The following is a 19,373-nucleotide window of genomic DNA, read 5'->3' as shown; positions in this document are numbered from 1 at the left end:
ATTTATTTATTGTAACTACTTGCCAAGTGATATAAATCTAAGAATTACTAAACATATTGTTCCAATGTTATTAACTTAAAAAATAAGTAAAAGATCCTTTAATTTATAAATATTGCACCTCAAGCTTTTAAAAATTATAGTATATTAATATTTGACGAAAATTTTGGAGTCAATCATCAATCGATTTTTAATATATTTGTGTTTTCTTAATTTATTTTCAATTCCGAGTTAGTTTAAGCAATACTTGAGCCAAAACTTGTTTGAATTGACTATTCCTAAAAAAAAAAAAGTATGGTACTCCAAAATAATGTGGTAATGATGCAATAAATATTATATTTGGATATTAAGATATTACACATTTATATATATGCGAATTAAAGAGTTAGTCAAAAAAAAAAACTTGTAAATGTTCAAATTTGATCTTTTGAATAGACTAGACAAACTATTTATGAACACGAGCTTAAGCTCAGACTATCTTAGTATTTGTTTGGATGACCTTAGACTATACTTTTGAGTAAATCTAATATTTTAAGCTCTTTATAACTTGGTTCTCAAATTAAATTTGGATTATTATGTAGTTTATGAATCAACAAATCATCATCATACTAAGATATGAAATATAATAGACTTAAATATTTTTATAATACTGTAAAAATGTACATATTTCTTAATAAATATCGAAAAAAGAAAAGCCATATAATTTATAAAATATAAAAATGCATTCTCTAATTTAGTTAACATGAGGGCATTAAATGCAATTAATCATTTTATCTAATTTATTATTTGAACATTCATTTTCATATGTGCCTTTTGTAGAAGTATAGAGATATTTATAGAACGTAGAGGTGCATTCTGAATTTAGTGAAACATGAGGGCCCTGAAGTGAAATTTGCCGTTTTATCTAATTTATTATTGAATATTTCATTTTCCCCCAGCCAGGCTCTCCCTCCCCCTTTTAGCTACCCATTACCCACCACCCTCCCTCAGTTTGAAAACCAGAACAGAGCTTATTCAGCCATGCATATGTATTGCATCCGTGGAAATCTTCGTCGTAGGCGTGTTCCAATTTCACTCTCTTTATCCGATTCTCAACCCGAAACTGAGCTTCTCCAATCGTTGCCAGTGAATTTGGAGTAGGCGTGAATTTATATAAATATATATACATATATATATGTTTGCATATATGCTAGGGTTTCTGTTCGGAGTTAGTTGATTTCAAACGAGTTTGTACATGGAGGAAGAGGGCAAGGTCTGCGGGGAATCGATGCCGGAGACAGGAATTCCGGCGGGGTTGAACCGAATCAAGACCCGACGGGTGAGTCTGAAAGACCCGCGGAGGTCAAGGTGTGATCATGATGCCGAAAAAATTTTCGATTCTCGGACTGGCGGACTTCCGAGTTATTGCGGGAATTTGAAACAACGAGGACATGGAAACCGCGATGGTTCTACGGAAGGTACGTCGTCTTGTTCTATGAATACATATTGTGCATGTCTGGGAAATGTATAACTACATCTGTATATGTGTATATGTTGTTCATTTACTCCATAGGGCGCCATAAAGGGAAGAAGATAGCTCGTTGGTTCAGATCACATATTTTCAAAGATTCCAATAATCAATATATCAACGATGCTACTCCAAATTCAGGGGTGAGTTTTTGTTAAGAAAGTCTTTTGGAGTTTTTGGACTTCTGCTTTGTTATGTTTCCCAATACTTTGTGATTTAAAAATAAGCAGTGTCACTAATTTGGCAGTATAGTGAGCCAGATGTTAAGGGATTTGTCAAGGAGTGCCTAAGAACTAGACTACACAAGGTGGGGAAGCAAGCAATTGCACACCAAACTTCACCAGAAAGCATGTGTACCATCAAAGTGCCAAAAGGTCTAAAAAGTTTCTCACACGAACTGGGACCAACAGGTGGCATTTATCCTCTGCATCCTCGGTCTCATAGCTATGACAATTTGAAGGTAAAATCTTAGATACCTTTCTGGTTTAATCATCATAAGTGAGAAAGTAAGATTTCAGTACCATTTTCTGGAATGAGAGATGGTTGCTCGTCATTGTCAGATGTTTAAGCATAATTTGAAAAAGAATGCCTGACTTCTAAAGCTGCAACTGACTATAGTATATCAAACATCTGCAAGTGGTATGTTCTTTGAATAAGAAATGAACAAAAAGCCAATTTTGCATATTTATGGCCAAATGATTAGTGGCTCTACTAATCAATGACAACAAGATTCCCAACAAGGATTGGCTAAGGAGAAAGAGTAATACTGAGCAACAGAGTATGTTAGTCAAAACCAAAGGGTGTAATGGAAGGGTATTTAGCTTCATTCTTTTGAAGTGTATAATTCTTCTATGCTTGAAAAATTTTATATCCATTTCCCTTTCTATCCAGTTTTTGAAGGTTGATTATCTGAATCTTTTCAACTTGAGAAAATGGAACATGGATGAAATGAAATTGTTAACTCTCACTAAATAATTCTGCCATTACAGCAACTGGATTTGCAATGCTCTAAGCTCAGAAGGTTGCAGACCTTGCCTTGTTTTTGGCATTGAAGACCTTTTATCCTTGCCTTTCTGCAATTAAAATTACTCCAATTGTAAGCAAGGTTCATTTGACTTGAAATCAAAATTTAAAAAAGTTTGCAATATTTGCTTGACAAAAATATTGATGATTGGGAAGGCCTCCTTTGTTGTGATAAAGTAGGCTAATAATATGAACTGCTGATATACAGAATATACAGATTTAGTTTCTCAAAAAAAAAAAAAAAGTTTGTTTTACATTATTTGTATGGTAAAATAGACTTTTCAGTCAGTGAAACTGCTAACCACAGGATAAGTGTTTCAAGGACATCCTTTGACGAGGTTTAATTTTCTTACACAAAATATGAGGTTTCTATCCTTCATTTACTTTCATTTATGTTTTTCTTTTTCTTTTTTTCTTTTTTGAATTGGAAGAGAATTCTGGTAGCACAAAGTAGTTTCCTCTGGTTTCTAAATAAATATGTAACAGGATCACTGAATTTTCATTTTAAATCTCGTGAAACAATTTTCTCTTCTAAAATGGTTAAACCTCATGTACCCTGGTTGAATTGGCATTTGGGCATTATTACATGTTATATTTTACTGCAGACTGGGCTCTTTTGGACTGGAAATTGATAACTGATTTTAATTTTAGTTTTTTGTGTCCTTTCCGTTACTCTATATTTTGCTCTCTAATTATTTCTTCTTGAGCTGCTGATCAGGAACTTCTGGGATCGCTGCGTTCAAGATTCGATGCTGTAAAAGAAGTTGTCAATTTGGAGTTGGGTTGTTTTGCTGGGGAGGTGATGGAACTCTTGGACAAACCAAACTTCTTATGTCCAGAAGCACAGAAATTGTTAGAGGATCTCCTGATTCTTTGTCAGGACTGTGTTAAAATGACCTCCTTACAGTTTCGTACCAAGTGTGAAACAATTGTTCAAGATTTGACTGACAAGAGGAAGCAATGCCAAACGGGATTGCTCAAGTGGTTGTTTACACGGATGCTTTTTATATTGACACGTTGTACAAGACTGTTGCATTTTGAGAGAGGCAGTGAGCCAATTGATGAGAAATCCCTTCATAAATTTAAGAAATGCTTAGACAGTGTTCCAGTGGTCGAAATGAACTGGGATCCTGATCGAGTGATTGCCGATTCTGGTCCATTTTTTTCTTTAAGCCAGTTGAGAGATATTAAACATGGATTACAGGAAGAAAGTAAGGTCCCTAGGTCCCTTGAAAAAACTGCATGCCAGTTTGACATGGTGGCAGCTAATGAGCCTAAAATTGCTTCGAGAAAGGATTTTATGGCTATTGACCTTAATTCTCTTCCTCAAAGCTTGCAGTCTGATTTGCTTTCACGCACTAAAGAATATCATCAACTTGATGGTAGTTGTCTAATAGACACGGCTAGTTGTTCAGTTGATGAGCAGGAAAGAAACTCAGATGGATGTGATTCAGTTATTTGCAGGATATGTGAAGAAATAGTTGCAACTTCACACTTGGAATCTCATTCCTACATATGTGCTTATGCCGAAAAATGTGATCTGAAATGCTCGGACATGGATGACCGTCTGTTAAAACTTGCAGAGATGCTGGAACAAATTATACAGTCGTTCAATATAAGTGTCCATGGATCATATGATAGCCCTGAAGGTTCAAGAATTCGAATCCCAGATCCTGCAATTGTATCTGAAGGTTGTTCTCCAAAGATAAGTGAGTGGCGAAGTAAAGGCGTTGAGGGAATGTTTGAGGATCTTCATGAGATGGATACTGCATGTATTGATGATTCTCATGTTGCAACCACTAATTTGAAGGGTCTCTCTGGCATGAAGCTTGTCCATTGTGGTCCACCTTCCTCAGCTGGAAGCATAACATCAGGATCTTCAACGAATACTCCTAAAACTAATCATTTTGACTTCTTCTGGCTAGAGCATAGTAATTCTTCAGAGTTGGAGAGTGTGCAACAAGTAAGCATTCAACAAATTATTGAATCAATGGTTGGTTAAGAGTTTTTGCTGTGGTTATCAGCATCCCATCATCATTATCATCACCAATCATCTTTATCCATGAAAATATCTTCTATATGTCCTCTTTTGCTACCAACTTTATTTCATCCTCTCTTTGCATAGGCACACCTAATGTTCTTACATGCCCAAGTCATCATAATCATGTCTTACACATTTTATCTGCAATAGGCACCATTTCAACCTTATTAGGATAATCTCATTTATTGTCTGATATTTCATTTGAAAAAAATTCTGTTAAGTTTTGGAAAAAAATAACCTTACTGTCTCACTATTTTATTCACTAGAAAAGCTTGATTTATACAAGTTTCTTTACAAAAATAGGAAACAACTAACTTTAGGAAAGAATCCTAGGATCTATACAATTTAGGATACAACCAAGATAGGAAACGTAATCTAATCTAGAAGACAAAATTTTACTTTTAGGAAATAACATATATAGTCAATCAATCTAGGAAACATATATAATCAATCACCAATCAATGATTGAATCATTCCATATCAGCTGCCATCTTTCCCAATATAGAAACATTACTCTTGCTGTTGTTTCTTGTTACTTAGGGAAACCCTAGCTGTTGACACTCTCCCTCAAGATTGGGCGTGTATATCTTGCATCCCAATCTTGCTTATCATCCTGTTAAACACTGGTGCAGGCAAGCCCTTAGTTATCATGTTTGCTAACTGATCTTGGGATGAGATGTATGGTATGCATATCAGCTCACTATCCAATTTCTCCTTGATAAAGTGCCTATCTACTTCAATGTACTTTGTCCTGTCATGTTGAACAGGATTATGAGCGATACTGATTGCCAATTTGTTGTCACAGTAAAGCTTCATAGGCGTAGTCCACTCAATCTCGAGATCATTTAGAAGAATTTTTAGCCACAATAATTCACACATACCTAGAGCCATGGAACAAAATTCAGCCTTAGCACTTGACCTAGTCACCACATTTTATTTTTTGCTCATCCACGTTACCAAATTGCCTCCCAACATAGTACAATATTCGGAAGTAGATCTTCTATCTACAACAGAGCCTGCATAGTCTGCATCTGTGTAGGCCTCAAGGGTCATAGCTTCTCCCTTTTTGAACAAAATGCCTCTTCTAGGTGCTCCTTTTAGATAGTGGAGTATTCGATACACAACTTTAAGATGGACTTCCCTTGGGTTATGCATGAATTAACTAACCACCCCCACAACATAAGCTATATCTGGCCGAGTATGGGCCAAATATATCAGCTTTCCAACCAGCCTTTGGTAAACTCCTTTGTCAACTTTATCTCCTTCTAGAGCTTCTCCCAACTTATGATTTGGGTCAATGGGTGTGTCACTTGCTTTGCAGCCTAGCAATCTGGTCTCCTTTAAAAGGTCTACCACATATTTTTGCTGAGATATGAATATGCCCTCTTTAGAATGAGCCACCTCTATTCCAAATATTTTAATCTCCCAAAATCTTTGATTTCAAACTCCTTTAACAAGCATTCCTTTAATTTAGTCATCCCTTCTTTATCATTGCCGGTAACAACAATATCATCTACATACACAATTAACACAGTTACTCCCCCTGTGGCCGAATGTTGAATAAAAAGAGTATGGTCTCCTTGGCTTTGTCTATACCCCATGCCAAGCATAACACTCGTGAATCTCCCAAACCAAGCCCGTGGGGATTGTTTTAGTCCATACAGGGCTTTTTTTAGTTTGCATACAATCGGCCCTTGTGTGGCTATTTCATAACTTGGTGGTATTTCCATATATACCTCCTCCTCTAGGTTACCATGTAAAAATGCATTTTTCACATCAAACTGATGTAATGGCCAACCTAGATTAGCAGCTAATGAAAGAAGGACTCTAACTGTATTAAGTTTAGCCACCGGTGCAAAAGTGTCCAAATAGTCTACCCCGTACACTTGTGTATATCCCTTGGAAACCAATCTTGCTTTGTACCAATCTAGAGATCCATCAGACCTATATTTCACAGTATAGACCCATTTACAACCCACTGGATGTTTTCCTTTAGGCAATTTTATCACTTCCCAGGTCTGATTTTTTTCTAAGGCTGTCATCTCAGCTTCCATGCCATCCTTCCAATTCTTATTCCCTATAGCTTCAGAAAAACTTTTTGGAATAAGGATGGTATGTAGGCTGGTAAGAAAGGCTTTATGGGTAGGAGACAACTTAGAAAAGGAAAGAAATAGGTGTAATAGATGCTTGGTACAAGTTCTTTTCCCTTTTCTTAGAGCAATGGGCCAATCAAGGTCATAGATATTTGGTTGGACAATAGCTTCAGTAGATTTTGTAGAGCTCATATGAGTCATATCAAGAGAATTGGTTGCGGGAATACCTGGTGATGACTTTGAAATGGCAGGATTGTCAGTGTTATTCTGCTTGTAGAGACCGTAGGACTAGGACTTGTAAAGGATGCAGGAGCTTGCATAGGACTAGATTCGGTTTTATTCCTCCTTGAGTATACCTGCATAGGCCGAGGAGTAGAAGGTGAAGCTTTCTCAGGTGTCATGTTTTTTGAGTCTTTCTATTTAGGAGATGGGTTCAAGGATAGCAGATTAGGGTCAGGAAGAAAGGAGGAATCCCCATTAATCAAGGTCTGATTTTGTTCTAAAATAGTTGATGATCTGAAGTACAACTCATTTTCAGCAAAGGTAACATCAGCAGATGCAAAATATTTCTTTGAAGGAGGATGATAGCATCGATAGCCTTTTTGTGTAGATGAATATCCAATAAATACACATTTTAAGGCACGAGGATCTAGTTTCCCTCTATTAGCTATTGGAATATGAACATAGGCTGTGCACCCGAATATCTTGGGCTGCCAATTACTAGTCACATGGAAGTCAGGAAAATGACTCATCAATAGTTGAATAGGACTTTGAGATTCTAGGGTTTTAAATGGCAATCTGTTGATAAGAGTGGTGGCAGTTAGGGCTGTTTTTCCCCAATAATGTTGAGGGACATTATGGTGAAAAAGAAGTGCTCGAATAACAGCTAGAACATGACAATTTTTCCTCTTGGCCACCCCATTTTGTTAAGGGGTGTAAGGACAAGAAGACTCGTGAATAATACCTTTTTGTTGAAAGAAAGCAGATAGAGTGTGATTGAAGAAATCTCTAGCATTATCAGATCTAAACCGCTTTACATTTATCCCAAAATGAGTCTTAACCATGTTGTAAAAATTGGGGAAAACATGGCTTACTTCTGACTTGGCTTTCAACAAATATAACCACACCACTCTAGTACAATCATCATCAACAAATAAGACAAACCATCTTGTCCCAGAAATATTGGGAACACTTGATGGACCCCAAATGTCACTATGGATTAAAGAGAAGGGGAAATCAATCATTTTATTAGAAAGAGGGAAAGAAACCCTTTTATGTTTGGCAAGTTCACAATCAGCACAATGAAAGTGACTAAAATCCAGACCTTTAGCTAAATTAGGAAACATTAATTTGAGAGTAAGAAAGGAGGGATGACCCATTCTATAATGCTGTAACCACATCTCATCCTCATTGGATTGAGCTAGGCATGACATAAGAGGAAGAGACTCCTTCTTGTCCGGCCCTATTGATTCCTCGAGGTAATAAAGCCTTTTTTAGCCCTAGCAAGCCCAATCATCCTCTTCTTGCCCTGTTCCTGTATCTCACAGATATTAGAATAAAAAGATACACTGCAATTAGTATCCTCAATAAGTTTTTGAACAGATATAAGATTAACAAATAATTTGGGGACATGAAGGACATTCTTGAGGGTTAGGTGATCATTGAGAAGAATATCTTCTTGACCAGCAACGGTAATGAGTGAGCCATCTGCCATTGTAATTTTTCTAAAGCTAGGACAAGGATTATAGGAAGTAAACAATTGTGGATGGGATATCATGTGGTCTGAAGCACCTGAGTCTAGGATCCAACAATGTTGGTGTAAAGTTTCTAAAGCATGTAGGGAAAAAGTATAGGAAGCAATACCTGTGAGAGCAAGAGAGCTACCTTTTCTGCCTTTTTGTCTAGAGATCCCAGAAAATTTTTTAGTCTTTCAATTTTTGCCTTGTTGAGTTCAAGAGACTGTCCCCCATGCTCCAATCCTCTCGGTTCCAGTTGTTGCTAACTGTTGGCTGCTGCTATATGCACTTGACTCCTTACTGGTCTCCCTCTAGATGGCTTTCCGAGCTTCCAGCACTTCTCTATGGTGTGCCTAGGTTTTTTACAAAAGGTACACCATAAAGAATCCCTATCCACTGGTTTCTTTTCATCCATAGGGCCTTTGTTTTGATTATGAGTTTTTAAAGACACTAAGGCAGAACTCTCATCGGAGATAGCTTCTTCTGCCCTTATTAAGGAGATTACCTCATTCAAGGAAGGTAAATCCTCTTTGTCAAGAATCTGCACTCTGACCTGCATCAAATTCACTGTTGAGGCCGGCCAAGAAGTCATATATCCGCTCCTTTTCAACAAATCTCTTATGGAGTGCAACATCCTCACTACATTTCATCTTCAAACATTGGTAGTGATCTAGCTCTTGCCATAGAGTTTGCAACATATTTGCATACTCCGTGATGGTCTTCGAGCCATGTTTGGTTGCTGCCACCCTTGCCCGTATTTCATAGATTTGGGCTGCATCTTTAACCTTGGAATAGGTCAAGTTTATGGCCTCCCAAATATCCTTAGCTGTGATAAAAAACACGACAATGTCATTGATCTCTGGAACCATAGAATTCCAAAGCCAGGACATTACCAAGGAATCTTTCTCGTCCCATGCTGCGAACGCTGGATCACCTTCTTTTGGGCCTGTTCCTAACAAGTGGCTAAGCTTCCCCTTCCCTTTAAGAAAGGTCCGGATCAGCTGTGACCACTTTAGGTAGTTTTTCCCGTTCAAACGATAGGCTGCTTGGAGAGACTGCAATTCTCCTCCCAAGGTCCCATTTTGAGTTCCAGCAATTGGAACTTTTGAGGTATGGCAGGAATTGGCTATATTTGATGTAGGTTCTTGGACGGAAGACATCTCTTGGCCAAGATTCAGATGACAAACGAAAGATGGGAAGACTAGTAAGGATAGGCTTTGTAGATCCCAGAGAATTGTAGAACAAAAACAATCCCTAAGGCTCTGATACCATGTTAAGTTTTGGAAAAAAATAACCTTACTGTCTCACTATTTTATTCACTAGAAAAGCTTGATTTCTACAAGCTTCTTTACAAAAATAGGAAACAACTAACTTTAGGAAAGAATTCTAGGATCTATACAATTTAGGATACAACCAAGATTGGAAACATAATCTAATCTAGAATACACAATTTTACTTTTAGGAAATAATATATACAGTCAATCAATCTAGGAAACATATATAATCAATCACCAATCAATCATCAATTAATCAATCACCAATCAATCATCAATTAATCAATCACCAATCAATGATTGAATCATTCCATATCAGCTGCCATCTTTCCCAATACAGAAACATTACTCTTCTTGTTGTTTCTTGTTACTTAGGGAAACCCTAGCTGTTGACAAATTCCCTTTTAGTTTTAAACGGATTTTACTAGTAGATAAAATGTTGGAAGTGATTCTCTTTTTATAACCATTTGAACTTGATTCTGTGAGTAACATCCTGAATGATCTCTAACTCTTTTTGAACAATTAATATAAGCAATTAAAATATCTGAATTGATATTTTCTTGGAATAACCTGATCTTCAAGCCTCACCACAACATCATTTCCACTCCTATTTTTGCTAAACTTAGATTCCAATATATTCAGTCTTAAACTTGCTCAACTTGAAGCCTTTGTACTCTAAGGTGTCCACAGCCACTTGTGGACAGATAATGCTAAAAATTTTCTGTTTTATAGATAAATTTTAAGGCCACACACACTCTACTAATACTAAATGAAGAAAATCAGGTTCCAAGCTTCCATTTTAATATGCCAGGCGAATGCTTTTGTGGGACCAAAGACCAAAAAATAAGGAGTACTAATATTTTGGGAACCTCATTTTCCGTGATTCTATCTGCTTATCTATTTGCTTTGCATGCAGTCTTTGTTTCATTTCATTTTGTTTCTTATATATCTATTTGTTGACGAGGGACTATTATGTTTGTTGGGCATGCATCCTAATCTGTGAATGTGACATGCACTGAACATAGAAGTTCTGCTTTCCTTTTATAGATGACTGATCTGGTGGACATTGCTCGATGTGTAGCTGGCACAGATCTTTCTGAGGAAGGGTCCAGTGAGTTTTTACTTGCTTGTCTAGAAGATTTACAGGATGTTTTACAACATAGCAAGATGAAAGCTCTTGTGGTAGACACATTTGGAAACCGGATAGAGAGTCTGCTGCGGTAAGTTCTAAATTCAGAAAAGTAAAGCATATAGCTGCAACTGTGAAGTGAGTTGAATTTGACCTTGTAATTTTTTGCATCCATTTGTAGAGAGAAGTATATACTTGCCTGTGATCTATTGGATGCTAAAGGCACGGAGAATAATAGTGGACAAATTGGAAGCTATAACGTTTTGCTGGATATGGCATCTCAGAGTAGTACAATGTCAACTCCTCGATATCACTCACATAAAGAACGCACAAGCATCGAGGACTTTGAGATTATTAAACCAATTAGCAAAGGTGCCTTTGGTAAAGTCTTTCTTGCCCGTAAGCGAACAACAGGGGATTTATTTGCAATAAAGGTATCAATTGAATAATGAAATATTGACTGGAAGTTTTTTTGCGTATACAGACTTGCGAGAAGATACCATTTGAACTTCTACGTAATGACATGACAATTGAGACAATAGATTGACATTGACACACGAGAATAAAATATATACGTTGTTGAATTGTTAATTTCCATCTCATCTAAATGTCTAAGCTTGTAAAGAGAGGGGGGGATCTTTATGCTTTATATTTTTATTTTTACTCCTTACATGCCCCTTCTTGTGTGGCTTGACTTTTCTGCATAATTGGACAAACACGTACAAATATTGAAATAATGGGTTGATGGTGAGGTTTGAACTTGGATCTTTGGCTACTCTAAAACTATGTTGAATTGTTAACCACCATCTTATCTAAAAGCCTAAACCTGTAGAGAGAGGGTGATTTTATCTTTTACCTTGTTATTTTTTACTCTCAACATACTTTCTACTCTCTTCTTCCCAACATGAGTTTCTTGCTTCCGTGTGGCTGTCCCAAAATGAATCTCTACTATGAAAAAGTAAAGCAGTTGCCCTTGTATTCTCAACTTTGCTGAGATAATGTTTGGAAGGTAATGCCAAGATGATTAATTAACTTGCATTGATGTTTTCTTAAACTTTCAGCGACTTCTTTAAATTACATATGAATGTTGAAGACTTCGTATTTGTTTTTGCAACAACATGGTTACTCTTACTCAGTGCATGTGCAGGAAATCATGATTACATTTTATTATTTAGATTTTCTTGAATAAGTTAACCACTTTCGAAAGGCTTCTCAGCCAAAGAGTATAATTGTTTAGAATGTGTGATGGCCTTTCACTTGTTCTTAGTTTTAGTCCTAGGAAGAGGAATGAAGACTGGTGCCTTTGTGTAAAATGTTAAGCTGCTGTTAAGATTTAAGAATAGCCTATAAAATAATTCATTATAACTTTCTCAAAAATAATGCTGCTCAGAAGTCTATGCTTAAGCTCCATATCCTAATCACACGCAACCTAGTATCTGTAACAGTTACAGATGAGTATTCTGGTGTTTATTTCTTTTGTTTTTATGCCCATGTTTCTAATTGTAGGTGGATTCTGTGATTTTTTTTTTTTTTAGTAATTTTTCTCTTTCACCTATGCAGGTGCTCAAGAAATTGGATATGATAAGGAAAAATGATATTGAGCACATACTGGCCGAGCGTAATATCTTGATAACTGTTAGAAACCCTTTTGTGGTAACACTCAAGACCTTCCTCCCCCCCTCTTCTTTCTCTTCCAGCTATGAGAACTGCTGTATATGCTGTATGAGGTCATGAATATCTTTCTATTTTTGTAACTGCATCAATATCTTCATGGTCATGATCTTGCACGCATATTATGTTATATGTTACTTGTCAGAGATGTTATCTTTCATTTCCTTTTTCTTTTTTCTGAAATATCTTTGAGCCATATCCTTAAGGAAAGTGAGTTTGAAAAGTCACGACCTTGTGAGGATGCCGCTCACTACTGGACCAAGCCCCTTCTATACTTATTATCTTACTTGTTTCTTGAGGAAGGTTGTTGGCATTTGAAATTTATAATATCAGTTATTCCAATCTGGCTTCTAGCTGGAATGACTATCCTCTTCTTAATGCAGGTCCGGTTCTTTTATTCATTCACCAGTAGAGACAACCTTTATTTGGTTATGGAATATCTCAATGGTGGTGATTTATACTCTTTGCTTAGAAAAGTTGGTTGCCTTGAAGAACATGTAGCTCGTATCTACATTGCAGAACTGGTTTGTATTATCTATATCACAGATATTGTCTCTATATTTTAACTTCTTTTCCCAATAGAATATTTATACATTCCAGGTTCTTGCGTTAGAGTACCTGCATTCTCTTGGAATTGTGCACCGTGACTTGAAGCCAGATAACATACTGATTGCACATGATGGGCATATCAAGGTTCTGTTAAAACTTTCTAATTTCATTCCAAACTTTTGCCGAGCATCTGAGATACTGTTAAATTAAGCAGTATGTCGGATTATGTAGAATGTCTCCATGATTTTCCATTGAGGGCATTGTCTTGAACCACTAGCTAAAAAGGACAAAGAATTCTTTACAAGCACTGTTTGCCATATTACTAGCTGGGTAGCTCTGGAACTTTTAATGATTGCCTTCTGAAGTTATATGTCCTTTGATAATCCCTCTTCAGTTTTTCTGAAGTTTAAAGATAAACTGCTTGTAAATGTCCACATCCATCAACCTGATACTGTGAGGTTTTTTGCAGCATTTGGACACTGAAATGACCAAAAATGGGCTTTATGGGTTGCTTGGTTTTTTGATTCTATTAATTGATGTATTAACCACTGCTTATTCTTCCAGCTTACAGACTTTGGGTTATCCAAAATTGGCCTCATGAACAGTACGGGTGACTTACCTGGACCTGATACAGATGGAGTTGTTCTATTAGATGCACATGGTCAACACACTCTAGAAAGAGATGAGAGAAATGAGCATGCAGCTGTTGGCACTCCAGACTATTTGGCACCTGAGATTCTTCTTGGAACTGAACATGGTTTGTGCATGCTCTCAATTTAGGTATCTTTCATTTGCAATGAATAGTTGAAATGGTGTTCCATCCATTCAACAGGTTATGCCGCAGATTGGTGGTCCGTGGGAATTATCCTATTTGAGTTTATCACTGGAATCCCTCCATTCACTGCAGAACGTCCAGAGGTATCCCATACTACTACAATTTCTGATATATATACCATTCAATTCCAGTGCATGACACAGAACTCAAAAGGAACTTGCATGTATATAATGCACAGAACAAAAAAGAAATTACATGTATATATTCATTATCTATTGATTATTGTTATATATTTATGTGGTTAGGTAGTTCTGTGGTCCCTATTGGTTGTGAGATGCACTTGTAACTACTCTGATTAAGCAGGAAATTGCAATTTGTTTAAAGTATGATTGGACCAAAAATTAAGTCAAGTTGAATGGATAAAGATGCTCATTTATTGAGCATGCATCCATGCAGTTCCTTCCTTATGGCAAGGCACACTTTGAGTAATATATCATATATTTTATTTGTAAACACAAAAATAGCTTACATTCTATTTAATAAGTGCCACAAAAAACTTGATATACAGTCTAAAAAACCTCTCATGTTATGAAAACTTTTTTGAGTTTAGGACTGTTGAAACTAAAAGTTTGGGAAGAATAATAAATGCAAATTTACACTGTTTATGTCATTACTGGTTTTAAAGTTACTTTTTAAACTTATATGTGGTGCTAATTTGCTTAACTTATAGACATGCAAGATCCTGCAATGAACATTGGTATTTCCAAAGTCCATGGAGTGCTATTAGTAAATAAACATTTGAAAATAATGGAAACAGTCAGACGAGTAGGACATTCATTTGGAAGTGTCTGACAGAATATGACACCTTTGCGAAAAGGGTCTTTGCTTCTTAGGTTCTGCATCTTTTGGAGAACAGTGCTATTAGTAAGTGGCCAAATTAAATATGAACTAATTGATAGGAATAAATGAAAATAATAATTTGAAGTTCATTAGTTATATATTAGGAGAATCTACATTACTTATGGTGACAAAATATGTCGTTTCAATATTGCTATTTCTATTTCAGCATAAAAAGGGTATGGAGTTTAGAAATGTGGGTTTCTCTTTCGTCAAGCTGCTTCCCACTCTTTTGTCCATGCCTCTCCACTTGGCAGGTTATATTCAGATTCTAGAAAGTTCAGTAAAACACCGGTAGTCTGATGTTTGATGGTTGCTTCCTACTGTATTTTTTCTTCATTTTCAAAGTTCTACTTTGGATAATTAACAGTAGAATCTTCGACACACAGCTCAAGTGGTCCTTAGTTCATCACCTTTTTTTCCTCTAATGGTGCATATCTTAGGATCTTGCCATTTGGTAGCACTAAGTTTGTAAAACCTGAACAGTCTCCATATGAAAACTGATCCCCGTCCTTTTCTTAATTGAATGGAATAGAGTCAATTGTTTGACTGAGCAATTATCATTGAAATTTTAGTCAAGCTAATAATTATATTAGAAGTATATTTTGTGTTTCTATGTCAAAGGACGACCTGATCTTTTAACATTTGTACCATCTTTTTGTCTGCACAGATGATCTTCGATAACATTCTTAACAGGAAAGTTCCCTGGCCTTCTGTTCCTGATGACATGTCTTATGAAGCCCAAGACTTGATTGACAGGTTGGTCTCATAATTTACAACTCCTTAAGTTACTGTTTCGTGGTTCATAATTTTAGCTTATCAGACTGAATTATTTTTTCCTCTTCCCAAATGGCTAGCTGTTCTGCAGGTCATTTACAAAGATAGGGTTCCAACATTAAGGCAGTCTGTCAAATTTTTTCCCTCTGTAATTTTTTTGCCTCACAAACTTGAAGTTCTGTAAAACAGTAAAAATCAAAATACTTGGCAAGGAACTGAATCTTTTGGTGTGAATAGTGCATAGGGAATGTCAAGTGCTTAGTTTTGTTGTAATTGGTTTTTCCTGTTCATCCATAAAATAACATGATGGAACTTTAGGTCTGGAGAGCGCAGAAATTTTGATATTGCAGACATATATTCTTAGTAAATGATATGAATCTCATTGAATGGCCTATTGACGATTTGATTTGAGTGCATAAAGTTGATAAATAATAGTTATTTCATTCAGCTATAGAATCTGACCTGCTTACTTTTAAGTCTTATCTCTGTTTAAAGTACTATGGCCTTCAGGAACAAGTGCTACCTTTTGTGTAAAGCGTTGAATAGTTTTGCCGTAATGTATAGTATGATCTTTTGGCTCCTTTGGTTTAGATCCCCATACTTTATCAGATCTTCTTTGTCTCAACACCACAAGATGCTTCTGCAAACATATTCATGATTCTTGTTTAATTGGAGTTTGCCTCTCTCTCTCTCTCTCTCTCTCTTTTGCCTGGGGGGGGGGGGGGGGGGATGTTTGGTTATATGGAGAGAATTCTGATCACAAATCACTCAAGCTTTCCTGCATAGTTGTCATACTAAATCCTATTTGCAATTGGAATTTGCTTGTGCAATTTTGTGTGTCTAAATGCTAGCAAAGGTGGTGTTTTGAACAAATTTATCCAGACATCCTTCATTATGCAGGTTCCTTGCTCATGATCCTGATCAGCGTCTTGGTGCAAAAGGATCTTCAGAGGTTGTATTCTGCTCATCTACAAATGATCTTCCAAATTCAACAATTCCTCCAGCTTAGCATGAGCAAAAACTGATTGCTTGTAGCATGTTATTACTTGGAAAGAAAAATGCTATAGAGATTTTCCTCACTGTCTTCCACTTTCCTACAGGTGAAAGCACACCCATTCTTTAAGGGAGTTAATTGGGACACCCTTGCCTTACAGAAGGTATAATTCTACATTACTGGTTGTAAAGTTAACACAACTTCAAACGGTTGTTATGAATTGAAGCACTCTGATACTGTGGAAAGTTTACATGAAATGGAGGAATACTGGATACTCAATTTGTACTTGTACTGAGAAAAACATAATACATGGATACATCATATATACTTTTAAAAGGATGCCTAATTACATATATACCTTTCACACTGGTAAATATTTTCTTGATATTGTGTTTTTTTTACTAATTCTGTTAGCTTTTGACTATTTGTTGCTTTAATAGGCTGCATTTGTACCTCGACCTGACAGTGTAGATGACACGAGCTATTTCATGTCGAGGTATTCACAATTTTCAAATGGATTGCAACATGATCCCGCCCCTACTGAAACTGCTTCTGACATTAGTGACTCAAATTCTGGAGCCGAGGTAATTTAGTTATTCATCGTCAACTTTTTTTGCTGAGATATTCATCTATCAACTTGCCAACCATATATTTCAACAAAAACATTTAAGATGAATAACTTAGGTAGTCGAGACTTGGGAGTGTTGTCCGAAAAATGCCCTAAAAAGCTATTTTGCACTTCAGTAAAGGATAAATGAATGATAGGATTCTTATTGGGAGGGGGCAAAAAGAAAAGAAGAAAGGAGAATGACTGAGAGATCCATGGACTGTTGCTACGTCCTGAGGAGCCTTACAGCAGTAGTGGGTCCTGAGACTTGGGGACTAAGATGCTTGGATATGATTGAAGGACATGGATATGACATGGCAAGCATTTTTTGTTTATACATGGAAAACTACAGTTTCTTCACTTTGTGCATTAAGATATATCTATAATAGAAAATGATTTTTTGCATTTTACATATTATAGAGGAACTAGCAAACAAATTTCAATATCAATTCAGGAAGACTGTCTCTGAACAGATTTGTAGTTTTATTTTTAGAATAAAACAACATAGCAAGCCTACACGGCATTGGCCAACAACACTAGCCTAGGGTAGAAGTCATATGCTTTTTTATGTAAACAAAATAAATGCCAATAGTGAAAGGTCAATTACTTTCTTATAGCAACCAAGTGGCATCTTGATGAATTTGTCGATATTTAAGTGTTCCTCCTATTTCTCTGTATTTCAGGGTTTGTGCTGTGAAATCGGGTCTATACATTGATTGTAGTTATGCAAGTTGAAAGTGCCATTTATTGAGTGGAAACGTGATAGTGTTTGATGTTTCCATATTTTTATAAACTGAGACACTGATCCTTATTTTATTGTTAGAAATGGATGGCAAACATTTTCTTTTTATAACTACTTCATGACTGACTTGAACATTTCATTCTTTCAAGTAATAAATATCAAAAAGCATGTATCAAGGGAAGAAAGAAAGCTTAAAATTCAAGCCATTATTATGGGCTCTCTCTCTCTCTCTCTCTCTCTCTCTAAATTTGAGAAGTTGATACTGAGATAATTCAGATTCATTTGTTATTTGCTTTTCAGAAAATGGATGAATGCGGTGATCTTGAACAGTTTGAATCAAGTTTTGATCTCTCCCTGATAAACTTTTCTTTCAAGGTAATCCCTCTTGTTCCAAATTACATTGAACAAATCCTAGCGCAACCTTGATATCTCTTAAGGTTTTTGCCCCTAAGAATCTAGGATGTGTATATGTTTTTGCTTGTAAATCAATTTATAAGTCAACCAAAAAAAAAAAAAAAAAACAAACAAACAAAGAAGACTAAGAAAGAAAATAAAGGCCCTTCTGCTTTAATTTGTAAAAAAACCTGATAATGCTTGCCATAACATGACGATGTGTGACATGACAATTGTTGGTATCTAGATGATATTTAATTGGTTGGCATTTGTAGATTCTGGTAATCGCTAACTTGAATGCCTATTTCCACATCCGAGCCCTTCTTATTTTTTTGTTCCTGTGTGCGCGCGCACGCACACTCGTGTAGAGAGCTTCAGAATTAATCGGTTATATGCCAGAAAATCTTGTAAACAACTTGTATTTTAAACAAGTGAACATAGTAGCAGCTCAGGGTTTTATACGATAACCTCCTCCTGTGTACAGTCCTCCTGGACACACATATATCTGCCACCCTTCTCATAGTTGGTGTTATAGTGCATCAGAAATTATGAAGCTGGCTTGACTTGATTTTGGTGCCATTGCTGGATGACACCATTATGAAGCTTGGTCACTGATGCTGTTGTTTCTTTTGCAGAATTTGTCACAGTTGGCAACCATCAACCACGATGTGCTCTTACAAAATTGGAGGAGTCCATCTAAGTGCTCATCTTGCAGCAAAGATCCAAATTTGTAGCCTTTCTTGTCTCTCCCCCCGCTTATTTAGGAAACAGCAACTTTGTAATCTATAGTAGTGTAAAATTATTAGCTTCATTGGAGCAGCAGCCTCCTGGCCCTGGTTAATGAATTAAGTTCCAAGGGATAATAAATAAGAAAGCATCAGGATGATCTCATAGCTTAAGCTGGCCATTGCTTTGGTCACTTTCTATATGCGTTAGTTGCATTCAAATTATAAAACAAAAAAATATTCGGAAGGAAGAGGAGCAGCACCATTCGTCAATGATATCTAATTCCCATATCTAACCATCACCCATTTACAGTCCGACATTCTAGATGCAGAGAGATGCATGCAGCTATTGTTGCCAAACGTTCCTGGCCCACCAAGGTTGGGCCGGGCCACCGGCACAGTACCAGTGCCAAGCAAAGCCCAAAATCAGGCCCACTTGACAT

General features: G+C 36.4%; 1 protein-coding gene across 3 annotated transcripts; it reads left to right on the top strand.

The window, feature by feature from the left end:
* Window positions 1-946: 946 nt before the first annotated feature.
* On the top strand, window positions 947-19,133 carry LOC127808430 (probable serine/threonine protein kinase IRE4). Of its 3 annotated transcripts, none has more exons than XM_052346964.1 (17): window positions 948-1,454; window positions 1,550-1,647; window positions 1,752-1,964; window positions 3,246-4,490; window positions 10,719-10,891; window positions 10,982-11,234; window positions 12,361-12,453; window positions 12,855-12,995; window positions 13,072-13,164; window positions 13,585-13,777; window positions 13,853-13,938; window positions 15,363-15,451; window positions 16,370-16,421; window positions 16,570-16,626; window positions 16,904-17,047; window positions 18,113-18,187; window positions 18,841-19,133. In XM_052346964.1, the coding sequence occupies exons 1-17, from the start codon at window positions 1,232-1,234 to the stop codon at window positions 18,937-18,939; spliced, it is 3,327 nt and encodes a 1,108-aa protein (XP_052202924.1). In that variant the 5' UTR covers window positions 948-1,231; the 3' UTR covers window positions 18,940-19,133. The 3 variants fall into 3 exon arrangements, with proteins under 3 accessions (XP_052202925.1, XP_052202924.1, XP_052202926.1); XM_052346966.1 differs by having other exon boundaries at window positions 1,310-1,454; window positions 1,757-1,964; XM_052346965.1 differs by lacking the exon at window positions 13,072-13,164 and having other exon boundaries at window positions 947-1,454.
* The last annotated feature ends 240 nt before the right edge of the window (window positions 19,134-19,373 follow it).

The sequence above is a fragment of the Diospyros lotus genome, chromosome 8 (assembly GCF_014633365.1).
Source record: "Diospyros lotus cultivar Yz01 chromosome 8, ASM1463336v1, whole genome shotgun sequence".
Classification (NCBI taxonomy): Eukaryota; Viridiplantae; Streptophyta; class Magnoliopsida; order Ericales; family Ebenaceae; genus Diospyros; species Diospyros lotus.
The sequence above is the reverse complement of the archived record's forward strand: the minus strand, read 5'-3'. Positions and strand labels throughout refer to the sequence as shown.